The sequence below is a fragment of the Microtus ochrogaster genome, chromosome 21 (genome assembly GCF_000317375.1).
Source record: "Microtus ochrogaster isolate Prairie Vole_2 chromosome 21, MicOch1.0, whole genome shotgun sequence".
Taxonomy (NCBI): Eukaryota; Metazoa; Chordata; class Mammalia; order Rodentia; family Cricetidae; genus Microtus; species Microtus ochrogaster.
The window spans coordinates 3,665,612-3,686,298 of record NC_022022.1 but is presented as its reverse complement, the minus strand read 5'-3'; the positions used below and the strand labels follow the sequence as shown (position 1 = coordinate 3,686,298).

At 50.5% G+C, this 20,687-nt stretch overlaps 1 protein-coding gene across 5 annotated transcripts; it reads right to left on the bottom strand.

The window, feature by feature from the left end:
* Positions 1-53: 53 nt before the first annotated feature.
* Znf687 (zinc finger protein 687) lies at positions 54-8,793 on the bottom strand. Of its 5 annotated transcripts, none has more exons than XM_026784175.1 (10): positions 8,434-8,793; positions 6,968-7,063; positions 3,486-5,617; positions 3,163-3,341; positions 2,656-2,832; positions 2,399-2,561; positions 1,910-2,236; positions 1,720-1,832; positions 1,403-1,547; positions 54-1,292 (listed from the first exon to the last, which is right to left on the bottom strand). In XM_026784175.1, the coding sequence occupies exons 3-10, from the start codon at positions 5,598-5,600 to the stop codon at positions 798-800; spliced, it is 3,714 nt and encodes a 1,237-aa protein (XP_026639976.1). In that variant the 5' UTR covers positions 5,601-5,617; positions 6,968-7,063; positions 8,434-8,793; the 3' UTR covers positions 54-797. The 5 variants fall into 5 exon arrangements, with proteins under 5 accessions (XP_026639976.1, XP_026639975.1, XP_005357058.1 ...); XM_026784174.1 differs by lacking the exon at positions 8,434-8,793 and adding an exon at positions 8,230-8,332; XM_005357001.3 differs by lacking the exon at positions 6,968-7,063.
* Positions 8,794-20,687: the final 11,894 nt, after the last annotated feature.

Genomic DNA, 20,687 nt, shown 5'->3' with positions numbered 1-20,687 from the left:
TAGGGTTGGTGGAAGGGGCTAAATCCAGCATACAAAAAGCACTAAACACACAAGATGATTACTTTTTCCATCTGTCTTGGTCAATACAGCCCTGAAAAGGGCTGCCCCAGTTTGGACTCACCCCTCCTATCAGTACACATTGTCCAACTCACATAAAAAGAAAAGCCTGGATGGGGATTAAACCACAAGCAGTTTTAATAGTCTGGTTCTCTCCCTCTTGTTTCTCCCAGTTAGTATTATTACTACAAGAATAAAGGATTCCTGAGAGCCTGTCCTCTCCTCTCCCTGGACCCCATTTGACAGGACTCATCCCCACCAACCCCCCACCCCTAGATTTCTGGGGGAAAAGACAAATGGAAGGCACTGCAGGGATTGGGGCGGGGTTAGTGCCAATGAGTGTTAAAGGAGGGGATACTAGGGCAGAACCCAGCACAGAGGAAGAAATCTAGCGGAGGGGTAGAAGCTAGACCCTGTACATCCTTCAGTTTTCCTGTGCCTGTCTAGCAGGCTTCCCAAGGTCCTGTCCTCCCACCCAGTTATACACTGGGGGTCTGCAGCAGAACATTAGTGTTGGCTTCAGAAAGGAAGAAAGGGGAGTCCACTTAAGTAGGACCCAGGGACCAAACCCAAGAGCAGGGGGGGGGGGGGTGCAAGTTAATAGAATCCTCAAAAAGCCTTTCCCTCAGGGGCGAAAAGAATCAAACAAAATACATGTTAAACTTCCCGCCCAGGGAGGAGACAGCAGCAGTGAAACCAAAGTTCCAGGGAAGAGGAGAGGCCAATCCTAGGCCTGGGACCTAGTTGTCCCCACTGCCCCCCTGCCGGGCCCTGATGAATGCCATGCCATGAGTGCGGAAATGGGTCTTGAGATTCAGAGGGCTATCACAGCTCTTGCCACAGACCTTACAAGTCAGAGGGCCTCCAGAAGCAGGCAAAGGTGAATCTCCACCTTCTGGGTCAGAGCGTAATGGCGGGGCCTCTTCTTCCCCATCCCCTACCCCCAGGGCACTGGCTTTACCCCCAGCCCGTCTCTTCTTGTGGCTAATGAATCGGTGGCGGCTCAAGGAGCCTGGGGAAGCAAAGCACAAGCCACAGTCAAGGCACTGCTGTGTGCCACCATCTACCCTCAGCCCCACCATAACGCTCTGTTCCGCTGAGCCACTGCTCCTATAGCGCAGAGGCCCATGGCCTCCTGACCCAGGGCCACCCCGCAGGGACTTGGCTGGTGGTGTTGTACTGTCAGGTTCCTCACTGCATGAGTCAGAAGACTGGCGGCGTTTCCGTCCAGGGCCCTGGAGAAAAGTGGAAGAAACTGGGCCTCACCATCACCTTGGCTTCCTGAGACCAGGGCCTCACCAGTTTCTCACTCCCACGACATACTGTAAGGAGGACCTCACCTTACCTGAGCTCTGCCACCAGAGCCTCGCACCAGGGTGCCTCCTCTGTTAGGAGGAGACTGGGTCCCAAGGGGCAAGCCATGTCGGACTTGGACATGCTTCTCCAGGATCAGACGACTGCTGAAGGTGCGCTTTCCCTCTGTGCAGTACCTAGCAGAAGGAAAGTGGGCAGCTTAGCACCAGAGGCAAAAACCCAGAGCTCCTGAGAGAAGGAAGGTGGCCAGAGCAGACGGAGGCCTCCACCTTTGGCTCCCTTAAGCAGGAGGCAGGTGAACAGGTACTCTGGGAGTAAGGGTCATCTACCAGGTAGGAAAAGGGTTACCTGCATGGGTAAACTCTCTTAATTCCCTCATGATTGACCCTGACATGGCGCCTCAGGCTGGGGGCAGAGCAGAAGGAGCGCTCGCACAGGCGACAGGGGAACTTTTTCACTGCCTGAAGAGCAAGGGGTGGGAAGTTTCAGTCACACAGGTCAACCCCAAGATTACCTTCCCAGAGGAAACCCAACTCACCTTGCCATGTTCCTTCTTCATGTGAGTCACATACTCATCACGCTCGGGAAACCAGGAGTGACAAAGGCCACAGGTCCAGCCCCCAGGCCCACCACCCCCACCTTTGATGCCTTTGCTTCCCAGGTCCCGACGGGGTCGTTTGGTTGGGCGAGGAGGCTCAGGGGAGCTGGGCAGTTCCTCTTCAGAAGATGAGGATTCCTCAGTAGCAGGGGCTGCCTCTGCCCGAGACACAGCCAGCTCCTCAGGCTCAGTTTTGGGGGTCAGAAGGGCATCTCCAGCCCCTTTCCCAACTGCCTCCTCCCCCAAGCATCCAGACTGGTGAGTATTCTATAAGAGGAAGACAAGAGGAGTGGCTATGTGGAGGAGAGCCTGGCTTTGCCAAAGTCCTCGCTTCTCCCTACTCCCCACTTCCAGAGGGTGATGCGGCTCTAGTTCAGGTCAGCACAGCTAGCTACAGAGCTAGTCCCTAGCCCTTTGCTCCTCCTGTACCTTGAGATGTTCCAGCATGGTCCTTTTTTGGGCAAAAAGCAGAGGACAAGATGGACACTTAAAGACACTGACACGCTGGGGCAACAAGTGCTGGTCAAAGTGGGAGGAGAGAAGCGGTTTGTGAGTGAAGACTGTGTCACACATGGCACACTTATAGATCAGCCTGTGGAAGCAGAAAAGGCAGTGTAAGACATCTGCCCTGCGCCCCACCCTCCGCCCATCCCTCCTTTTCAAGCTCCTTCTTCCCCAGGTCTCACTTGGCTTGCTGGGTGAGGAAGCTGGGATGCTGGGAGTAGAGGTGGGCATGGGCGCTGGGTGCAGACTTGAAGGCCATGGGGCAGATGGGGCACTTGTGGAAAACTTCGCAGTGTGATGCCTGTATGTGGGACTTGATGGAGTTCACACCCCCAAACACCACTGCACAGCTGGGGCACCTTAGAGAGGAAGGGGAGAAAGTGCAGTGAGGCAGGGGCATCTCCAGCACCTCACTTGTTGCTGAGGATGAGGTGGACTGCAGAAGGACATAAGCAGGGCAGAGAAAGGAAGGAGGTCAACTGTCCCCAGAGGCCTGAGGTGCCAGAGCTGGAGCCCCAGCAGGAGCCCTGCTCTCCACTGCTCTCATGGTGCATGACTTGAAGGCAGAATATGACACAACAGAGCTGAGGGACAGAAAAAACGACGGCTCTCCATGAGAACCCATCTAAAAGGTTGCTGTAAGAAGGAGATGCTAAAGCCCTATGGGGAGATGAGTATGAGGCAGGCACCTGTATCCTACACGGCGAGAGAAATGCAGGCAGGCCTCTCGAAGATGGGTCTGAAAATTGGCTTGAAGAAAGTTGCCCCCACACTCAGGACAGACGTGCGGGGGGCGATTCTTATGTGTGCGCTGGTGGGCACTGTAGCTGCAACGATTGGGGAGCATCATGGGGCAGGATGGGCACACCTGTCAAGAGGTTAAACAAGGTTAATTGATGAGGGGTGCCCTGTACTCCATTACTTTGCCTAAGCAAGCTCTTAGTACCTTCCTGGATTTTACCTCCATAGTGTCTGGCTGTCCCTTCCCCAAGAGAAATGATAGACAACTCACATTGCTGGTAGACCCAAGTGCAGGAGGGCCCAGCTGCTGGAAGTGGGCTGCCATGCCAGCCTTGTCCCGGCATTGCTCCTTGCACTCCAGACAGCGAAAGCACGTGTAAACAGAGGCAGCTGGGGGAGCAGGTGGTTCTGTCGGGAGTGGGAGCACAGGGGCTTCAGTGGCAACTGTAGTAATGGTTGAGGAGGTGACAGCCCCCTCCCCCTTGCCCAAAACAGGCAAGGCCAGAGGTCCAGGAATAGGTGGGACAGCCACAGGCAGCAGGGGTGTGATGTCTGGCTGGCCTACCATCTGGTCAAGGGCTACAGGCCTCATGACCAAATGTGAGCACTGCATGACCAGCCCCTTGTCCTTGTGTTCACGGGCATGCAGGAGTAGGCTACACTTGTTGAAGAAGACAAGGCGACGGACACAGTGGTTACAGGTGACCTCTATACGCATGCTTCTGCGATCATAGTGCCGTGCCAGGCTCTTCTCCAGCGAGAAGGCATCCCCACACTCAAGGCAGCGGTAGCCTGTTGGAGGCAGGGCCAGCCCAGCCTCAGCCGGTGGACTCAGGTTCGGTCTATAAGCAGGCAGGAGATTCTTGCTGTTGAGGATCTTGTTGAAGGCCTCTACCAGGCTGGACTGGGTCCGAGAGATCACCGAGCCACCTGCTATGCTTGGCCCCGTAGCAGACTTAGAAGGCTGTACCATCACCACTGAGGCACCATTCACCTTCTGTCCCCCAAGGCCTAACCCTGTCCGCACCTCAGCCTTGGGCAGAGTTTGGGGTACCAGCCCTAATACACTCTTAGTCATAGTCTTAGGGCTGGTGGCATTCCCCCCTGGCAGAACCACAGCTTTGCGGGCAACACTAGCTGCCATTAACATGGCAGTGCTAGCATTCTGGATGGTAGCCACAGGCAGCACTGTGCCTTTCAGCCTCGTGCCATCACCCAGTTGGACACTCACCACCTTTGGACCCTCAGGGGCTGGAGTTACAGGAGACAGTTTCAGGAAGCTAGCCTCAGCCAGGAAAGCTCCCTCAGTCAAAGGGGCAGGGGGATCAGGTTCTGAGGGAACCCGAGTTACAGTTCTTGTGATATTCCCACAGGATGTTTTAATAGTCTTGATCCGCACCTTGAGGGGTCTAGAAGAGCTGGAAGAGGTAGGGGAATCATTGCTGTCCTCATCTGCAGCCTCAGCTCCACTAGAGGGGCTCTGGGGACTTCTTGGAGGAGACTTCTCCACTGTTCCCTCATCTTCTTCCTTCAGAGGTTTACAGCTAGACGCCTTTTCAGGGGAAGCAGGAGGGCTCTGGTGTCCTGGAGACTGCTTGAAGGACATTCCAGCCACCTGCTGAGGTGAGGCGCTGGCAGGGATGCCTGCTGCCTCAGGGCTGGAACCTGAGCTTCTTGTAGTAGTTTGGCCCTGGGAATGGTGGGGACTGCAGCTTTCCTGTTTCAAGGCCCCTTCTGGCAGGAGAGAACTAGGAGGCAGCAGGGCTGAGCCATTTTCTGGGGCCAGCACAAAAGGAGTGGAGAAAGGAGGTGGGATCGTGTCACCATCCTGAGGTGGGGAAGATTCAGGAGGTCGGGGATCTGGGTGGTCCCCTGGTTCAGACCCAAAATGAGCAAAGAGGTCCAGGGGTGTTTTGCCTTCCACAGCTTTTTCTTTCCAGGCATTCCCATTGGTAGCAGCTGGAGAATGGGGGGTTTCTAAGAGGGATGGCTCAGGACCCCCAAATCCATTCTGCATCAGACAAGACCCCACAGGTCCTTCCTTAGTTACATCCCCAGCCTTGGTCTCTTCTCCTGAAGTCCCAGGCAGGGTCTCAGCCTGCTCTGGACATACTGTGTTTTTGACAATGACACTGACAGTGGAGGTATCTGGTGGCTGTGGAAGGCCATGATCAGAGGCCTCAGCTAGACTCTTAGGGTCATCCACAGTAGCTGCTGCCACCACTCTCTCTTCAGAATCACCTCCTACACTAGGTTCTGGCTTCCCTTGGCCTCCTGGTCCCTCGTTTTCTTCTGGCCCAGAGTGAATGGCTTCATTTGCATCAATGTCAGGGATGTCAAAAGCAGCAAGGAGGTCATCAAAATCAGGTGTCTTCATGTCCCCCATAGCGACAGGTCCCAGACCTAATAAAAAGAGTAAGATTGAGGAGAAACTGGGATGTCTGAAATAGAGACCTTGAACCTCCCTCCCTCAGTAACTCTGTATTTATCCCCTCCAACTTGGTAATCTCCACCACACTGAATGGCGAATCCTGGAAAACTGTTGGAGGTAACTAAAGTCAGGTTAGTGGGAAAACACCAGGTAGTGCCAGCATAAAAACCCAGCGGAAACCAGAAAGAGAGTCTCAGAAATACAAAGAGTAATAGAAGTTAATGGTTCTCAGAGACACCTCCACAGAAACCAGATCCGTGCCAGGCACAGGACCAATTAACCAATAGGAATATTAAGGAGGACGACAGACAAATGTTCTAGGTTTCTGGGCTTATTTGTGTCAGCTTGGGATCAATTCATATTCTTCATGGAATATGAACTGGGGGTCCATAGAGATCTGAAGACCAATACACAAAGGAATAGAGATTAAAGCTAAGACTGAAATTGCTCTTCCTTTAGCTTTATCACTGTGGTTCAACAAGTTACTTCATTGCCTTACTTTTGCTGTTTCAAAGAGGGGACAAGTAACCCACTTATCAAAGTTCTTCTAGAAGCAAAAGATTGGATGCTTGAGTGTCGAGTCCAGAACACAATTTATTACTGCAGCTGGGCCAAATTAAGGACATGTGAGGTCAAAGAGAAGCTGGCTGCACTGGAAGGAGTATACCCTGGCCACCTAGGGCTAGGGTCAGAGATAAGGGTCATCTAAAGTCATCTGTGAAAGATCTGGAGCCACTCCTGGCACCTGGAGCTCTAGCATGGTCAGCAGGGAGAAACAGATTCAAGGGAGGAAAGAAGAGGACACAGAAAGAGGCAAAGAAAGGGAGAGGCATAGTCTCACACAGGCCCCAACTGTATCCTTTCTTGTCACAAACACCTGCTGCTTGCTCACCTACCTTCCCCAGAGTGTCTTTCCTCCTCCCTCCTCCACCTTGCTCTCTCAGGGTTAAAACTCCAGGGTATGAGCTGATCCACACAGCTGCCACAATGGGGAAGCTCCTCCTTCCCTCTGTCATTGCTACTCTGAGCGCCTCACCTAGTCTACCTCCTAACTCAAACTCCATCTTCTCGGGCAACAATAGCCTAAGAAGTCTCCCCCAACCTTAGCCAGATCCAATAGGGATGGGGGGTTAGGTCCCATAAGATTTATGTCACTAAAGCAACAAGGAGGCCAGCTCGGAGACTATGGGAGACCCGAGCGCTATCCTCCATAGGTTCTTTACCATAAGTATTTCTGTAGGAAATGGAGAAAGGATAAATTCACTCCCCTTATATGTTCCCTGCCCAGGATGCAAGCCATTTCCCAGGGCCAATTCTCTCACCTCTTTCCAGCCTTCAGACTGTAACTGGAGATAGTCCCAGCAGGTGGCGGCTGGCATTGCACGGACCAAGGTGGGGGTGGGGAGTAAGGGTACCAACTAGAGGAAGAAAGGGGAGTCCTCCTTGCACCGTACCCCCTTACTTAATTCTGCGCAGGGTTTAACAAAGCCCTTAGTTCTGCCCAGATGAATCGCTAGGTCCCTCTCTTCAGTTCAGCTCTCTCAGGTCGAGAGACCTGGGCTACCTTCCCACTCAAGCTCCCAACAGAGAGGGTCGGTGGAGTACAAAGCCAACTAAGAAAACACCTGCTAAGTGGCCTCTCCCAACCACCTCCCTCTGACGTGCAAGTGACTTGGAGGTCATCCGATAGCCACCTGGAGCAGACAGTGGGCCAAGCGGAGAGGCTTAGGGCCGATGAAGATCCTCCACTCAGCCGCCAGGCCTCTGGAGCTGCCATCTCCTTACCCCCTTTTCCCTCTGTCCCCCAAAAGCAGAAAGAAGGGGCCTAATAGGAAAAGGATGACAGACCCGCGTCGGGTGGGGGCTCCACTGCCCTTTGCCCAAGGCCTGCTGCGCAGAGCAAAGCCAAGGGGCCAGGGCCCGGCCGGGGGCGATTAGGTTGCGGCCAAGCTGGGCAGCATTAAGTCCCTGCCATCTGCCAGGGACTGGAGTGGGAAGCAAGCCCGGGGTTTCGGGTAGGGGACGAGAAGTACATTAAAAAAACTGGAGGGTAAACTGAGGCGAGTGGTGCTTCTTTCACTTTCACCGGCTAAAAACTCAAGGCAGGGCCTTGGCCAGGCCAAGCCCTTTAGGATCTGCGGCGCTGCACGTCGGGGGCCAGGACTCCCCGACAGTGGGGAGTGGCACGAGGGGAGTGGAGACACATGAGGGGGCGGTCCCTGCGTGACTCGAGGCTCTGCAGCCAGGTCAGACCCAACTCGAACCTGGTCCCTTCTCCTCCGCGCCCCGCGCTGCCTGCCCCGGCTCCGATCCCCTGAGGCTCTCTCGAGACTCGAGTGACTGCAAGGCGCGCAGCGGGTTCGGGGCGCCAGCTCGAGTCCTGCCGGGGCCCGGACGCTGACCCGCACCCGGTCGGGATGCAGGCTCCGCTCTGGCTGGGCCTAATTCCCCCGCCCCCACCGCCCGGCACGGACACCATTTTAGGTCGCGACATCCCGCAGCCTCCAGTCCCCCGGCCGCACTCCGACTGCCTCTCGGTGTAGGAGCCAGGACTTAGGGGTCCCGGACCCCCCTCCCACGTTACCGGGCTAGGGGCAGTGCTTTCAACAGTCTTGAGTTCCCACCAGCGGTCCTCGAGCACGGAGTCGGCGACCCCGCCAGCAAGCAGCCGCCCCAGGGGGCGGCGCGGAGAAGGGGGTAGTTGACCAAGTGGGGGAGGGGCAGGGGCATTTACCCGCCCCCCCGGGGGGCGGAGCCAAGGGCGGGTATTCGTGGCGAGCACGCTTACTTGTTCCGATCCTAGTGCGGGCTGAGACCCCACGGCCTCCGCCCGGTTCCAGTCGCCACCGCTGCTGCCGTCGCCGCCGCCCTCCCCGCGGCCGCCGCTACTTCCTGCTTCTCTCTGCTTCGGCCTCCCCTCTCCCTCAGCTCCCTCCGCGCTCCTGGTCCGGGCTGCCCGCTTTCATACTCGCCATTGGCCAATGGCCCCGTCGTTCAGCCCTGAGCCCCACCCAGCCCCGCACGGGGTTGGCCCTCCGTGCCCCGCTCGGAACTGGCCCCTCATCGTCTTCTCGCCGTGATTGGACGAAGGGCCTGGACCCTGTGGAGAAGCCTCTCCTCATTGGCTGCTCCGGAGTCCACCTGCCCCATCTGCGTAGCTCGATAGCCATTGGCCCGCGCCGCTGTCGCTTAGCAGGAAGCCGGCCTCGGTCTCCGCTCTGGGACGCGAGGGGAGCCGAGCCCCGAAGCGTGGCCTTCCCCTCTCTATTGGTGGCTCGGAGCCGGACGCTGTGCCTCATGTATGCAAACTTAGGAACTCGAGCCGTGCGGCGCGCCGGAGAGAATCTCGTCAGCTCCGTGGAATCTGCGTGTTTTAAGTGTTCGTGTCGTTTCCTCCGGCTAAGCCGCAGTCGCAAGGATGCAGGGCAGGGGTCACAAAACGGGGCGCCACCCCCAAACATTACGTCATCGGGGTGACCGTTCCCTCGCGATCCTCACAGTGTCTAAACTGCTCTACCATCCGGAGGGATGCGGTCCTCGCGTGGGTCAGCCTCTGGACGTACGCACCACGCACAGCGCACAGCTCCTCCCTCTGCGGGAGAGCCGGACAGGCCGTGGGGATTCAGTGTAGAAGAAACCGGAACCCGGGACCTGGGACCTGAGACGCGCTGCGGACCGGAAGTGGGGGAGGTGATGTCGGGAGTGCTGGCGTGGCCTGGGCCACGTCCAGAGAGCTCAAGGTAGTTTGCTGATAGGCCCCTTCCGCGAGCGGAGGAGGCAGGCCAGCCCTGTTTCCCAGTTCGGAGCGCTCTTTCTCCCCGCCCCCGGCACGAACTGGCGTTTCGGTTCAGGTTGAGCTTTCCCGCGCTCTGACGCCCCGCCCTCTGGAGGCGGGGCCAAGGGAGGAGTTGCGGGGAGATGAATTGCCTTCACACTCACCCATCTGCACGATTTCGCAGGACCCATCTGCAAGCCCAGTGTGCCACCTGGCGCACACGCTACAGCCTGGCTGCGCGCTGCCGCCGCCCACCGCGAACGCAGCCGTTCCGAACAAGGGGTTACTTTGTTTTTGTTTTTAAGATTGTGCGTTATTTTCACACTTTGCGATTTTGGGAGTGGCACCCGGGGCATCACCCATTCCAGGCAAGCAACCCACCAACTTAGCAACGTGTCGAATTTTTGTTTTGTTTGGTTTGGTTTTATCGACACCGAGAAATGAACCTAGAGAGTCTCACATGCTAGGCAAGTGAGCCAACACTAAATCCATACCCTGTCTTTCACTTTCTGAGACAGGGTTTTCACCAAGGTTGTCCTGCCTGCCTAGTAACTGGAGTTACACTACTGCGCCACCAGAGTCTGGTAAAGCTTTTAAAAGGAGACTATTACCTGCCCTTGGGTCCTAGAAATCTCAGGCGCCGTCTAGGAGCCACTTGTCACTCACTATTAAGGCTGCAACGACAAAGTGTGAATTCGAGCTCTAGATGGGAATCTTGGAACCACCACATTCCACATGATGGCGTCAGGCAAGTCGTTCAACCTCCCTGAACCTATTGTCGCATGAATAAAATGGTAATCATAATATCCACCTGCCAAGATTAGTTTTGCAAGAATGAAAAGCTTAGCGTGGAGAAGTGCTGTTTATAAAATGATAGCAAGCAGATGAATGCAGCCCCCACCTCACCTGCCGTCCTTCTCTGCAGGTGCCACAGCTCCCAGCGCTCCTTGCTCTGTAGAACTAATTGAGAGTTTACTGGAGAGCTGAGGATGTGGCTCAGTTGGTATTTTATAAATACAAAGTGCTTGTATTTTATAAACCTGCGATGGTGGCTTATGCTTAGAATCCAGCACTTGGGAGGTGGAGGTAGGAGTATGGATAGTGTAGATAGTGCACAGGGGACTTTATGGCACTGAAACTTCTAGGTGAAACACTATAATAATAGACACATGACATCCTGTATTTGTGAAAAATCATATAAATCAATTAGTTAATTCTAGTTAATAATGCATTGATATATGGGACTGGAGAAATGACTCAGTAGCTCTTCCAGAGAACCCAGGTTCAATTCACAGCACCCGCGAGACAGCTCACAACTGTCTACAAATCCAGTGCCAGGGGATCTGACACCTTGACACACAATCATGCAGGCGAAATGCCAATGTACATAATATAATAGATAATTCATTATAATAATAATGCATCAATACGGTTGATCAGTTTATCAACTGAAAGATATATATATATATACATATATGAAATATATATAAGATAATAAGGGAAACTGGTGAGAGGAAATATATGGGCACTATTTTTTGCCCAATTTTTCTATAAACATAAACATCTCTAAAGTATATTTAATAGCAAAATTTCAGCCAGGCAGTGGTGGCGCACACCTTTAATCTCAGAAGCACAGACAGATAAATCTCTTGAGTTCGAAGCCAGCCTGGTCTACAGAGCAAGTTCCTGGATGGCCAGTGCTAAACAGAGAAATCCTTTCTCAATAAACCATTTTTTTAAAAAAATTCAAAACCAGGAATATTTTTAAATTTACAAACAAGATTTCAAAGCATGGAAGGAAGCCAGGAAGTGTGTGAAGATTGTGGTTTTAGATAGGGTGGATGAGCGAAGACTTTTCTGGTAAGATTGCAGCTAAATGGTCCCAGAAGAGCCGTCCTGGAGGGAGGTATAAAAGGTTCTTAGGGGGTGTGAAAGGGGTCGGTAGGAGGACTGATCTGAAGAGTGCTTAAAGGATCTTCCCTGCTTACCAGAGGGGGAGGGGAGTCTCTGTGAGTTTGAGACCAATCTGATCCACAAGGAGAGTTTCAGGATGGCCAGGGCTACACAGAGAAACCCTGTCTGGAAAAACTTAGGGGGAAAAAAAGGAAGGAAGGAAAGAAGAAAGAGACAAATATATGGCACTATCTATTTTTTTTGCCAAATTTTCTATATAAATATGTCTAAAGTATATTTTAAAAAATTACATCTGTAATCCCACTGGAAAGGCTGAGGCAGAAAGATCACAAGTTTATTCTAGCCTGGGCTATCCAGTAAGACCCTGTCTCTAAGTTTAAAAACAAAGCTGGGGAGATGGCTCAGTGGTTAAGAGCATTTGCTGCTTTTGTAGAAGACCCAGGTTTGCTTCCCAGCACCCACATGGTGGCACACAACTGTCTGTAACTCCAGCTCCGAGGGATCCAACCCCCTCTTCTGTCCTCATGCATCAGACACACACACAGTGCACCTACATACATTCAGACATCACTCGAAAATAATAAATTCTAAAAAAGAGACACAGAGGCAGATTGACCTGGGAATGTAACCCAGGAGTGGAGCTTTCCTGAGAAGTGTGTTAAAATGTCTCTCTAGGCTGACACCAGAGGGAGAGAAAGCAACCTGCACTAGCCGAGAAACCCCGCTGGGCTATACCTGGCCTGACTCCGGAGTTTTCACACAGCCCCTAGGCCTTCCTTTGTCTTACAAATACCTTTTGTTGTCCCATGTGAATCTTGACTGAGAGTTTCCCATGGATACAAAGCCTATGCAAAACTTGGTTTAGAAGAAACCCGGAAAAAACGGGCACCTCATGAATCAGGTATTTGCACCTGGCATTGTATTGTCAGAAACTTACATCAGTTTGCTTTGAGATATAGAAATCTACCATCTAAAGTGCAGAAAAATATAGAAAAAGAATAGAAAAAAACAAAGATGCTGGAAGGCGCTTCAGTTCACCGCGACTGAACCCCCTGCAGCCGCAGAGGCTAAGTTCAGTCTCACGTGTCTCTGAGTCTTAATTTCACCATCCCGCATAAACCCACACATCCAAAATATTTGCAACACATGTGTAAGGCCCTAGCTTCAATTCTGCACCACAAGAAGAAATGGGAGCTGAATATAGTGACCTCGTTTCCCAGCACATGGAAGGAGGCTGCGGGAGGATCAGAAGTGATCCAGGACAGCCTGGTCTCAGTGAGACCTTGTCTCAGAAGATGAAGACGAAGATCTGGGTGTATGTGAAGATTGGAAGAAGGTAAAGTCCATGGATCATCAGAGGAGCTCCAAGCTTTCCAGGAAACTGAGGAAGAAGAGCAAAAAGAGCAAGAGAGAACCAAGAGAGTTCTGAAACTTTACAACCAAAGTCTCTATTCTGAGAGGGGAGGAAAGTGGTAACTGACAGGTACCACTCACATTAGTGGGATGAGAGTTGACCCAATGCAATAAAGCAAATTAGAGATCTCAGTGATCTTGATGAGAACAGACATGGCACGTTAACAGGGACAAAAGCTTGCATAGTATGAGTTCATAAGAATGGAGAAGGGGCCTAGGCCCTCAGCATGTGTGTGCCACAGTTGTGTGGCTCGGTCTGTTTATAAGGCTCCTAGCAGTGAGATCAGGATCCATCCCTAGTGCTTAGGTGACTTTTGGGAACCTGTTCCCCATGCTGAATTACCTTGCCCAGCCTTTATACGGGGGAGGTGCTCGATCCTATCTAAACTTGATGTGCCATGCTTTGTACAAGTCCATAGAAGACATGCCCCTTTCTGAGTGGAATGGATGCGGAGAGCAGTAGATGGGAGTTGAGGGAAGGGAATGGGAGAGGAGGGAGGGGAAACTGGTTGGTATGTAAAATAAAGGGAAAAATATTAATAGAAAAAGAAGAAGAAGAAAGAATGGAGAAGGGACCGGGCAATGGTGACACTTGCCTTTGATCCCAGCGCTTGGGAGACAGGCAGGTGGATCTTTGAATTCAAGGCCAGCCTGGTCTACAGAGTGAGAGTGAGTTCCATGACAGCTGGAGCTACACACAAAGAAACCCTGTTGTGGGTTTGGGGCAGGGTGTGTGTGTGTGTGTGTGTGTGTGTGTGTGTGTGTGTGTAGGGAGAATGCCGGGCCATGGTAGTGTAACCATTTAATCCCAGTATTTGTGAGGCTGAGCCAGTCTGATGTACATGAGACCCTTCCTCAAAACAAAACAAAAAATGGAGAAAGGGCTGTCAAGATGACTCGGATGGACCCTGTGATCCCACAAGGTGGCAGAAGAGAACCAAGAATTCTCTTGTGACCACGTGCTCTGTGGCACATGCGTGCTTACACACACACTTTTAAAGGGAGGAGGAGGGAGGAAGCCGATGAGAACATTGACGAGGCAACCATTTCAAAGGGGAGAACAGGTCTCCAAAGGAGAAAACGGGGAAGAAGCAGCTTTCGGAGAGGGTGGGGCTGTTGGCAGTGCTGGAGACTGAGCTCAGCTCCACAGATTAGGCATGCACTTTACCACTGAGATATACGCACAGCCTAAAATATAACTTTAAAAAAGTTAGGTGTGTGTGTGTACTGTGTGTAAGAGTATCCTCTGGGGCCAGAAGAGAATGTTGGATTCCCCAGGGCTGGAGTTACAGGCAGTTGTGAGATGGATGCTGGGAACCAAACAGGTCCTGGGGAAGAGCAGTAACCACTGCCAACTGGGCCGTCTCCCAAGCACCAGAAATAACTTGTTTCATTTTATTTTGTTTAATTGTTTTAATATTTTGTTTATGTAGGAGCCAGCCATGATAAGCTAAATATTAAGCCTGCACGTACTACGTGTCTGTGCTACACATGCATGCAGTGTCATGGGAAACCAGGAGAGGGCACCAGATCCCCTGGGACTGGAGTTACAGATGGTTGTGAACCACCAGGTGCCGGGACTAGGACCCAGATCCTCTGGAAGAACAGCCTGTAACTGCTGAGCCAGCCCCTAGTTTGGTGTGTTGGGGGATGAGGGGTGGGGTCGAGGTTGTTCTCCGCCCCTGTGAATCTCAAGTTGGCCTCCTCCCTGCTTCTGCCTCACAAACACAGAAATTACAGGCAGACTTGCGCCAGCATACCTGGGAGAGAGGGCCTTTTAAGATGAAGAAACTGAGCCTGGGATTATAGCTCACTTAGTAGGCAGAATGCTTGCCGAGCATTCATGAAGCCATGGGTTTTAACCTCTAGAGCACTATAAACTATAACACTATAGCCGGACATGGTGGCTCAGTATGTAAACCCAGCATTTCAGAGAGAGACAAGGAGAGCAGAAGTTAAAGGCGTCCTCATAGTTACATAGGAAGTTTGAGGCAGTCTGTGCTGCTTTAGACTCTGTCTCTAAAACCAACATAATAATAGTGGTAGAATGGATAAAGTATGTTATTAGCGTACTACAGGCAAAGGTCTTGTACAGCAGGAAGATGATTCGTTAAAAGACCCTGGAAAAGTGGCATATGCCTTTAATCCCAGAACTCAGGAGGCAGAGGCAGGTGGATCTCTGTGATTTTTGAAATTACTCTGGTCTACATAGTGAGACTCTGTCTCAAAAAGAAGGATCCTGGTGCCTTGTTCTTTAAAAAGAAAAAAGGATTGGGCTGGATGGACAGATAGCTCTAACTCCACCTCCAGGGGATCCAACACCCTCACAGACACACATGCAGGCAAAACACCAATGTACATAAAATAAAAATAAATAAATTGTTTTTATAAGGATGGGTGGAAGTGAGGGATGGGTCTAGTTCACAAATGTACAATAATAACAAGAGAGAAGGCAGAGTGAAGGCTGTGTGGTAAGGAAGCTGTGGGTCCAGCCCTCCTCCCCACTGTATGTTTGTTTGGATTATCTCAGTGGTTTAAGAACACAGTGTTGGAAGTATAGTTTTGTGGTAGAGTTAATGCTTAGGGTTTGAAACGCAGCATCACGAAGAAGAGGAGGAATATACAGATAGCCATGTGTGCATGACATCCCCTCCCGTGCGTGCATGCATGTGCACGGGTATGTATGTGTGTGTGTCCCTTTTCCTCCCTCAGGTAGTTGCTACTATTCTCTCTTTACTGTTTACCATTTGAGCTTCATATGAAGAATCATAAAAGGTATGATGTTTTTTGTATCTAGCCCCTTTGGCCATTTCTGAGAGCTACCAATTCCTTGACAAGCCAGGCGGTGGTGGTGCACGCCTTTAATCCCAGCACTCTGGAGGCAGAGGCAGACAGATCTCTGTGAGTTTGAGGCCAGCCTGGACTACAAGAGCTAGTGCCAGGACAGGCTCCAAAGCTACAGAGAAACCCTGTCTCGAAAAAAATTTAAAAAAAAAAACAAACAATTCCTTGACAATAATGTGTTTATTACTGCTGTGGGATATTTAATTTTATGAGTAAGCAACAAGTGAGACATCTATTTTGATAGAAAAAGGCATTCCTTTCCTTTGGGTAGGTAGCTGAGTCAAAGCGAGTACGTGGCACTAGCTTTGGCGCTCCAGTGGACACTCCACCAGTGTCCTATATGAATTCCAGCAGCCACAACAACACTGGGCACTTTCACTAGAACTCTTGGACTTAGATCTTCTAGTAGATATTTTGGGGATCTCATTTGGCTTTATTTATAGTTCTTGATTAGAAAATTATGTTAAGGCCAGGAAGATGGCTCGGCAAGTAAAGGAGCTTAAGGCCAAACCTGGAAGTTGAGTTTGACCCATGGAACCTACATAATGGAGGGAGAACTGACCTTATGTTGACCTCTGACATCACATGTGCCACTAGAACACACGCACACGCACACACACCAGTGGACCAATAAATGTAATTTTTTGCTTGTTTCTTTTGAGTCACAGTTTTTCTGTGTAGTCCTGGCTGTCCTGGAACTCACTTTGTAGACCAGACTGGCCTCAGACTCAGAGATCCAGCTGCCTCTGCCTCCCAAGTGGTGAATTAAAGGTGTGTGCCACCACTGCCAGCTATAAATCTAAAATTTTAATGTTATGTGAATAACTTTTTTTCTGTTTTATTTTTTTTAATTAATTAACTATGCCTGACTCTTATTATGTTAACCATTTGGTTCTTCTCTTTTCCAAAGTGTTTGTAAAGTCTTTCCTCTGGACTTTATTGCTCTTACTGATTATGAGTGATTTGGCTGGGGTTTGCTCTCAGACAAGGTCTCATACACAGAAAAGATTAGCCTTCAACTTCCGGTGCTCTTGCCTCACAAGATGTAAAGTTCAGAAGGTTGGGAGACATAAAAGCTTAAATTGTTTGCCTGAAAAATGTTTTGAGGTTTAAAAAAGATAGTTTTAGGATGGTAATACAAGTTATATTAAAAAATGGTTTAGTTGTAAAACTTTAAATTCATCAAGGTAAGATAGATAATAAGAGTATTTTCTCTGAGTATGCCAAATACAAATGAGATTAACATGGTGAATGTAATTCTTACCTGATAATTGTTCATTTATTTATTTATTTATTATGTATACAATATTCTGTCTGTATGCCTGAAGGCCAGAAAAGAGCGCCAGACCTCTTTACAGATGGTTGTGAGCCACCATGTGGTTGCTGGGAATTGAACTCAGGACCTTTGGAAGAGTGGGCAATGCTCTTAACCACTGAGCCATCTTTCCAGCCCCCTGATAATTGTTCTTTATATATATATATATATATATATATATATATATATATATATCGTTTTTTATGTTAGAGTTAAAACCTTTTCTTTTTTATTTAGACCAAATGGGGGAATGTTGTAGAATAATCTTTTTGTACATTGTGAAGATGTTTCACTCTGATTGGTTTAATAAAAATCTGGACAGTCAATAGCTAGGCAGAATTTCCAGACACAGGGGATGCTGGGAAGAAGGGTAGCATCCCAAAGAGACATGAAGAAAACATAACATGTAAGAAATGAGGTAACCAGCCATTGCAGGACATAAATTAAGAGAAATGGGTTAATTTAAGTTATAAAATCTAGTTAGGAACAAGTCAAAGCTATCAACTGACCTTTCATAATAACACGAAGTCTCTGTGTAGTTACTTGGGAGCTGGCAGGACAGAGAAAGTCTCACAGCAAGTACACCCCTGCCCTGCATGGCTCCAGCTCTGCTCCTGCCTCAAGCTCCTGGCCTGTCTTTCATCAGAGAGATTGTTACCTAAAGTGTGAGATGAAATAAGCCCTTTTCCTCTCCAAGGTGCTTTTGGTCAGAGTGTCCTGCACAGCAGCAGAAAGCAAGCTGAACATGCGGCCATTTTCTTGAGCCCCCAGACCCATTTTAAACACTGCTACTAGACTCTGTTAGTCCTGGGGAAAGAAGTGCTGTGGGATTTGCTGGCAGATTCTATTTGGTTTTCACAGTGTGATTTACACCACTCTGAGCTTTAGGTTTGGTGGAAGCTGGACATTGACTAGCGCTGTGGGTACATTGTGAGAAGTTTATTAGTCAGGAGATGGTCAGGTCAGACAGAAAGTGAAGGCGATTGGCCTAAGGGCCTACGATAGCTCAAGATTATTTTGGTGACACATTTTTTACAACTGTGATTTTTGTTTGTCTTTTCCTTTCTTTTTAAATCCATGGTTTCACTCTAGCAAAGTCTGACCTTGAACCCTTCATGAACCCCATGTTCCCCCTGAACTCATTGCAATCCTCCTGCTTTAGTCTTCTGGGTGTTTGGTGTATAGGCATGAGTCCCCATGCTCCAGAGCTGTGATGGTCTAGTCAGCTGGGGCCACGCAGTCCACAGGATGAATATGGCTTCATCAGAGAACTGGATCACATCTTCATAATGGTCTTTCTTTAATTGATTACTTTGTTATTTAATGGGTTTTTTTATTTATTTGTGTGTGTGTGTGTGTGTGTGTGTGTGTGTGTGTGTGTGTGTTGCCTGCATGTATGTCTGTGTGATGGTGTCTGGTCCCACAACTGAAGTTACAAACATCTGTGAGCTGCCACGAGTGCTGGGAATTGAACCCGGGTCCTCAGGAAGAGCAACCAGTATTCTTAACTATTGAGCCATCTCTCCAGCCTTGTTTTTATTATCTTTTCTAATCTTATGAAGTTTATTATTTAAAAAACTTGCAAATAAAAACACTATGTACCAAAATTAACCAGACCTCATCTGTAGAACTCAGTGAACTCGAATTGGCACTCAGAAAGGACTCTCTGAAGCCTCACATTAACTTTACACTTCCAATATCAAGTTTGTTTTATGTCCTCATCCACCACCTGTTGGATTGTTAGGGCCAGCAACAGGCACTGTCGGAGGTCCCGATCGTGCCTAGCCAATAAGGGGCAACCTCGTGATGCTGCCTGAGGGCCTAGCGACAGGCTTTAAAGGTCCTGATTGTGCTATCCAACGAGGGGCAACCATGCGGTGCCAATGGATTGGAATGCTTGGGTGCTGGAAGGGTTTATAAGTCTTCGCCCCCACCATACCTCCCCCATACCACACTTCCTTGTTAAATAAATGAGTCCAGAGTCTGCCTTCTCCCTTTCACCAGACTCCCAGAGGCTGTGTTTGCTGGCGGCACACCTTTTCCCCCCTCCCCCGGGGAAAACCTTAGGGCACAGCTGGAACAGAGACATCTAGCATAGGTTTTGAGCTGGCCTGGTTAGAGTCCTTTATTCATTGCGGCTGTAACTTTTTTGGGGTTGCCTGGAACAGTTCTGGTCGGCTTCCTCTCCTCGCAGTGCTGGACAGCACCCCAATAAGGTGGGGTGTCAGTGCGAAGGCCCCTTGGTCCCTTCGGCAGGTAAACGTGAGATCCCCATCCTTTCCATCTTCTGTGCTCCCTGTCATGTTTGTCTGCCCATCCGCTTAGGAAGGCACATTTTTTCTGTTTCAGTTTGCCCCGTGTCTCCATATTAGGGCTGACCCCCCCAGGAAGCAGATCCAAGGTTCGACTCCCAAATGCCATCCCTCGTCCAGAGACGCCATGTGGGCCTACGGCTGTGACCCAAAGAACCACAGGAGTTCCCCACTGATTTCAAGACATAAAGATCGGATACAGTTTCCCACCGCTGTTGACCGTCGCCTTCCTCTACAAAATGGCTAACCTCTTCTTCACTTCTACCCCTTCCATGTCTGACTTCTACATCCGATAAAGGTGAGACACACAGTTCAGGCCCCGACGGACCTGCTGTGGGGAGTATGACCACAGTTAATTGTATGCAGCTTTCCAGTCAGCTCCATTCCTGCCGCAGGAGGCTACGTCTCGGCTGCAGTATCCTTGGAGCGCAGTGACAAAATGCCCTTAACCAGCCCTGGATCCCCACACCCTTGAAGCTGTGCTGGAGCCCGCTGCCTTTCTTAGCTGGAAACTGGCTTACGATGATCAAACAGAAGCTCAAGCACAAACAGACCTCTTAATGTTCCAGTGCCCCTTGACATGCTCACTGGACGAGCTAACTCTTCATCCCATCCGTCAGCGCAGGTTTCTGACCTGGTCGGCAAGGCTTGTAAGTGGTGCACCCTGCGGGCTCCTCGGCTTACTTCACAATCTTATCAGCAACTAGGGGGGCTTTTTACTGACTTTCTCACACGTGTCAATGAGGCAGGAGAGCAGAGAGCAGACCCAGCTCCCACTCGGGAATGTTAGACACTCGGTGTGGGAAGGGCTTAATGCCTCTGCCCACAATGAGGTTGCAGCAGTCTGCAATGGGGACATTTACATGTGGGTACTGGCCACCAGAGATCCTGACCCAGTAACGGTCCTATCGCTGCTTTCCCCGCTTCCCTGGATGCCCTCCTGTGGGCAGGCAGCATGCCGACAATACACCCAACGCCCCGAGGAGATAGATCTTGCTGGGGATGCGGCAAACCAGACCATCTATGGTATGACTGCCCCCATGAAAACCTAGGACCCGATGCCCCAGATAAAATAAGGGATTTCACTGGGCAAAGGATTGCAGATCACGGCTTGCCAAAGCACCTGCCCATTTAAACTCCAGGCAGAGCACTCCTCAGCCCCGCAAGTAAGAGGAGGCTCTGGAAGTCCAAAAATCTATTGGGTGCTGTCCGTTTTTCCACGCTCCCCAATGCTGACCGTCTATCTTGATGGACAAGCTGTCAGAGGCTTGGTGGACACAGGTGTGGACATCACCATATTAACAGAATGAAGGCGCTCTGCTTCCCCCACTGGAAATTTAGACCTGGGCCTCCCATTAGTGGAGGAGGAGGCCAACAAGATTCAAAACTGACCACCCGTCCAGTCCATTGGAAAGACCCTGATGGCAACAAGGGAACCGTTCACTCTGTCGTTTCTACAGTACCAGGAA